The following is a 5110-nucleotide window of genomic DNA, read 5'->3' as shown; positions in this document are numbered from 1 at the left end:
CCCCCCCCCCCCCCCCCCCCCCCCCGGGCCGCTGAACAAACTAAGCTTTTAACCATCCCCAAAATCTGGGGCCCACAGCCAGAAATGAACATAAAGAAGCCTCTGCTAAAGTACATGCGTACCTGCAAGAAATCCTCCTGCTTAAAGGGGTCGGCACCCACAGAAGGATACCAAACCTGTAAAAGTAAACTTCCAACCAGAATAGCATCAGAGAAGTAAAGTAACACAGGTTAAGCCAGAGAAGGAAAAAAAATTGTGAGATATGGCAGAATATCAGAGGCATGACATTGAACCTTAGAGGCTCATTACCTGCATTCCTCGATGCCCGTAGTCTAACCAAGATACTTCCTCAATTAGATTTGTTTTCTCCTCTGATTGACCGCAAGTTACCCAAAACAATTCAACAGAGTCAGTAAGTTCCCTTTCACGTCCATCATCCAAATCAAGAAGTGATAGCTCCCCATTAAGTCTCAATATCAAACACCTGGCACACCAGCATTCATTATAAGCATGCACACACGTGCACAGACAATTAATTCAATCAATCATTTTGATGAGCAATACCTTGCAGGCTCTCTTGCTAAGAGATCAGAATTAGAACCAGTATGATTGTTAGAAATGGTCTCTCTTGGAAGCTGATCAGGGATGAAACGCATCGATGCAGGGTGGCTTTTCGCAGTCATAATCGAGAGTTCTCTTACTGTAGAAAGCTGTTTGTCATTTTATCACTTAAAAATGCATGAACAATAAAATCTTTATAAAAGCATTCTTGCTAGAGTGCAAGTTAATCAAAGAGAAATTCTCAGCAAAAAATAGTTAATCAAACAGAAATTACCAAAAAAAAGTCAATCAAACAAAAGAAATCGGCATTAATTACAGTGGAATTGTAAAAAGAACTGCTGGATAGCTTTATTTACCTGTAAATCTGGAGTTGTAGAAGGAGTCAATTCACCGATTAACTTGACATGGAATATATGTACATCAAATGGGCGATATGTAACAAGTATATACTCTTGGTAGACATCCATTACCATAGGCTTGGCAAGCAACGGTTTTCGACAAAGAAGTGAACTCTGATCAAGATGATATCTTGGGTAAAAAAGCAATTCATATCTGTAAGGCAAATGGTAACAACTGTGATAAATATGTCTGTTCTGGAGAATCAAACAAATACAAACTAGATAATTACACAATAAAAGAAGTAAAACAGAATCCAGGTTGGTGCCAACCAAGACTAACTATTAAGGCTTAGTTTGGTATTGTTGTAGATTTTGGAAAAATTGCTTTTAGCTGTGCTGAAAGAAAAAACAACTGTTACAAAAAGCAACTGAGTATTTGGTAAACTATAATTATAGTAGCTGTGCTGGTTCCAAAATCAGTGTAATAGCGTTTGGTAAATTATGAGGTTAAATTGCTGTGGATAGTTAAAAATTACGACTAATTATATTATACTATAATATAATATATATAATTACAATACAATGTATATGTATTATTATATTTAATATAATACAATAAAACTATTATTAAATAACATATTATATAATAATGATATAGAATATAATAATATTATTAAAATGATTAATATATGTGTAATACACTATAATAATATTAGAATTATAAGATTATATTAATTATTATATTATTATTAATATAATCAATATAATTATATCAATACAATATAATAGATAATATTATTATAAAATAATAATTATAATTTCATATTATATGATAAAATAATAATATTAGAGTTATTAATATAATTATGATATTATTTGTTACAATGTTACATTTTATTATATTATATTATATTATTGTATTATGATATTATATTATATTATATTACAAGTCTGAATTTTAGATTGGGAAAATTGTAAATTTTAAATTTCATTAGGGGTATTATGGGTATTATGAAAGTTTCAATAATTGTACTAATCTAAAAGGTAAAGTTGCCTTTGGATTGCTTCTGATTTTGACTGTAGATTCTTCAAAAATTCTTCAAAAAACACTTTTGAGGAGATTTACCAAACACTAAAATTAGCTTTTGCTACAAGCAGAAACTGATTTTGGGAGTGAAAAACAATACCAAACGCAACCTAAACCAGACAAGACATTTACTACAGCACAAAAATATTGAAAAAATTAAAATGGATCAATATAAATAGTTATCTCACGTGTTAGAGGAATCAACGTAGTTGCAGACGACAACAATCTTCCCCATCCATAACAAACCTTGACACTGAATCTTTTGCTCCTGAGTAACATCACCAAATACTCGCCACTTCTTTAACCGAATATCGTATATGATTAACCCATGCATACCAGCAACAGCTAAGTACATTCCATCCTGGCTAGCTGCCACATGTTGAACTGGCCAATTTTGGGAGATATATGAAACCTAGACCAAAGCAGATCTGTCAGAGAACCATTTTCAAAACAAGAAATAAAGGATAATTTAGCAAGTTTGTGTTCTTGTGGCATAACTGGAAGGTTAAGATGCAGCATTTTAAGTTCGTCAGTATCTTCAGACTGTACAACAAGCAATCGATCATCGCCATAAAGCACTTGGCGTACATATGTTGTGCCTGAGACTCCTCTATTGAGACAACATTTACCAAAAGAGAATGCAACAATCCTCTCTGAAGACTGTTCCTCAATAGCATAAAGCCTATATCCATATTCATCCCACTGCAACATTGAGGTGCCACTCATTAAAGGTTCATATTTACACTCCCGGCTAGGCTTAACCACTGGAGAAGATACAGAACTTAAACCTATTTGACGAACTGTTGACATCAGACGGCAACCAGAAACCGACCAAACTGTAAGTCCTCTCAACTTCCACCCAACAGCAAAAGCAGAATTATCAGGGGTCCAGGCAATGCAACTAACAGGGCCAGTATCATCCATTGAATATCTGCAAGATAAACCCTAGTCAATAAGAATCTAGTATGTACCTTTATTGGTGAAACTGAAACCTCACAAAATCCTTCATCTCTGACTCTGAAAACCACGACTTACCCCCAGTCATACAAGGACACAGTACGGATAAGCGATGCAGATTCTGCAAGGTCATATAACTCAACAACCCCTCTCTTGGTACCAACAGTAAGGATTTGTTGCTCTAAAGCCACTGAAGCACATACAACATCACCAGAACCCAACCTTCTTTCAGCTTTTATATATTCGGCTTGCTTTAAACCTTTCTTACTTACCGAACATGAAAACAGTTGCCCATCAGAAAATAAAGCAAATAGTAACCTTATTGGCAAGCAAAGCTCAAGCTGGATAATGGCAGACTTTCGGGAGACATTATCCTTGGCAATTAAAGTATCAGTGTGCCCTTTAGAAGAACCATTTTCTAGAAATTGCGGTGATGGTTTAACCTCACTGCCATCACGTGGAGAGGAATCTAGTTCAAAGGCCCCATAGAACTGTTCAGAAAAACACAATTAGCTCAGCACTTTGTTCAAATACCACGAATAAGATGCTGCTCTAACAAAATGGCATTGAACTGCAGTACATCTAAACAAATAGTTCAACACGTAAAGTGACATAATGTTTCAATACCTCCCCCTTCCAAGAGATACTATACAATGATCCATCAGACAGTCCGAGAAGCATATGTTTGCTATCACACACAATATTGCTCCTGAAAAAGGGAACATTAGGAGAAAAGTTATGAAGATCATAACAGCAAAAGAAATCTGTAAAATAAATATGTATGTGTCCTACTCATAATCATCATAAAACCCGAATTAAATGCAAAGGTTAAAACAACTAGGTCACAATAATATAAGACAAAATCTAAAATTACGTCGCCTTTGTGAAACAAGGTTCCAGGCCATGATACCAGACTGACGTTTAGTAATCAGCATAACCAAAATTGGTGACATACGCAGACAAACTAAAGAGTAATTCTTTTACCCCTTTGACATGGAGAAAATGGAGAACTACGGGTTGTACTTTGGTCCATCCATGTATTAAATTTTGTACAAAAACTAGCCCACTTTTTCCATTTCTATCGTGCATTTGAACAAAAATTTACCTTTGTGAGACAAAAAACAAGGTTACGGAATTTCCACAAAGTCCATAAGTTAAATCATTTCCATCTCAGTGATCATTCCATACATAAATTCGTCAGATGAGACACACTTCAAAGTTCAAAGTTCATATGTTAATCAACTAAATCCAAATAACTCCAAATCCGTATTGTTACAATAGTAAACTGAGAACTCAAAAGCGCGGTGCATCAAACAGAACTTATCTAAATCAGTCAAAAAGCTACTTACACTGACAAGTCCTTCTGTGCGAAAGGCACTTGCTCGCTCAGAAGAAGAGAAATAGTAGCAAGAAACAGTTCAGAGGGTTGCTTCCCTCCAATTTGTACTTTTTTATCCGTATACTGGACCTTGAAAAGGTGAAGAACGAAAGAAGATGTCTGCCAAAAAGATAACGTGAGTATGCATACAAGACACAAATAAGAACATTTTATATTATCCATACAACTGCAGACAAATCAGAGATTGCACAACAAAATTTCCTTTCCAAGAGCCACACTGACACATCAGATTAATGGCAACATGAGAAATCATTAAAACACTTACTAGAACGGCGATCAATTTGGCATCAGGACTCCACACAGCCTGCAAATTCTCTCCTTCCTTCGCCAGTGACTCCGAATCCCTCTTGTACTTCCCCAATCTCACTTTATGCTGAAAATCCAAGCAACCCCAAAACACATGAAAACAGTGTCAAACCTAAGAAACTAGTCGAATTAAACCGCCCTCAACGGGCACTCAAAGGGAGTCATTTTCCCACACATTTCCAAAACTGATATCCAGAAGAACACAATTATACTGAAATCCCACATCCACACACGCAATTACCAGCCCAATCTCACTTTATGCCGCAAAGAAAACGAACAATGTCAAACCAACAAACTACTTGAACTAATCCCACCATATTCACACAACCGACAATGAATCACTTTTCACATACATTTCCAAATCAATCTCCACATAAACACAATTCTAACAATGGCAATTAACAAGGCTACCCGTAAATTCAGAAATCACAAAAAAAAAAAAAAAAAAAAAAAAACCACAAA

At 35.5% G+C, this 5110-nt stretch overlaps 1 protein-coding gene across 2 annotated transcripts in view; it reads right to left on the bottom strand.

Moving 5' to 3' along the window:
- The window catches only part of LOC21404324 (RAB6A-GEF complex partner protein 1), an 11763-nt gene that overhangs the window by 6040 nt on the left and 613 nt on the right, over positions 1–5110 (bottom strand). For both annotated transcript variants that reach the window (XM_024176426.1, XM_024176427.1), the window contains 10 exons: positions 4608–4715; positions 4293–4441; positions 3571–3652; positions 3022–3434; positions 2485–2917; positions 2175–2398; positions 918–1113; positions 565–710; positions 310–484; positions 123–176 (listed from right to left, as the gene is read on the bottom strand). In XM_024176426.1, the coding sequence (XP_024032194.1) occupies positions 123–176; positions 310–484; positions 565–710; positions 918–1113; positions 2175–2398; positions 2485–2917; positions 3022–3434; positions 3571–3652; positions 4293–4441; positions 4608–4715 (1980 nt within the window). The remainder of the gene's footprint in view (positions 1–122; positions 177–309; positions 485–564; positions 711–917; positions 1114–2174; positions 2399–2484; positions 2918–3021; positions 3435–3570; positions 3653–4292; positions 4442–4607; positions 4716–5110) is intronic.

The sequence above is a fragment of the Morus notabilis genome, unplaced genomic scaffold (genome assembly GCF_000414095.1).
Source record: "Morus notabilis unplaced genomic scaffold, ASM41409v2 Scaffold248, whole genome shotgun sequence".
NCBI lineage: Eukaryota > Viridiplantae > Streptophyta > Magnoliopsida > Rosales > Moraceae > Morus > Morus notabilis.
The sequence above is the reverse complement of the archived record's forward strand: the minus strand, read 5'-3'. Positions and strand labels throughout refer to the sequence as shown.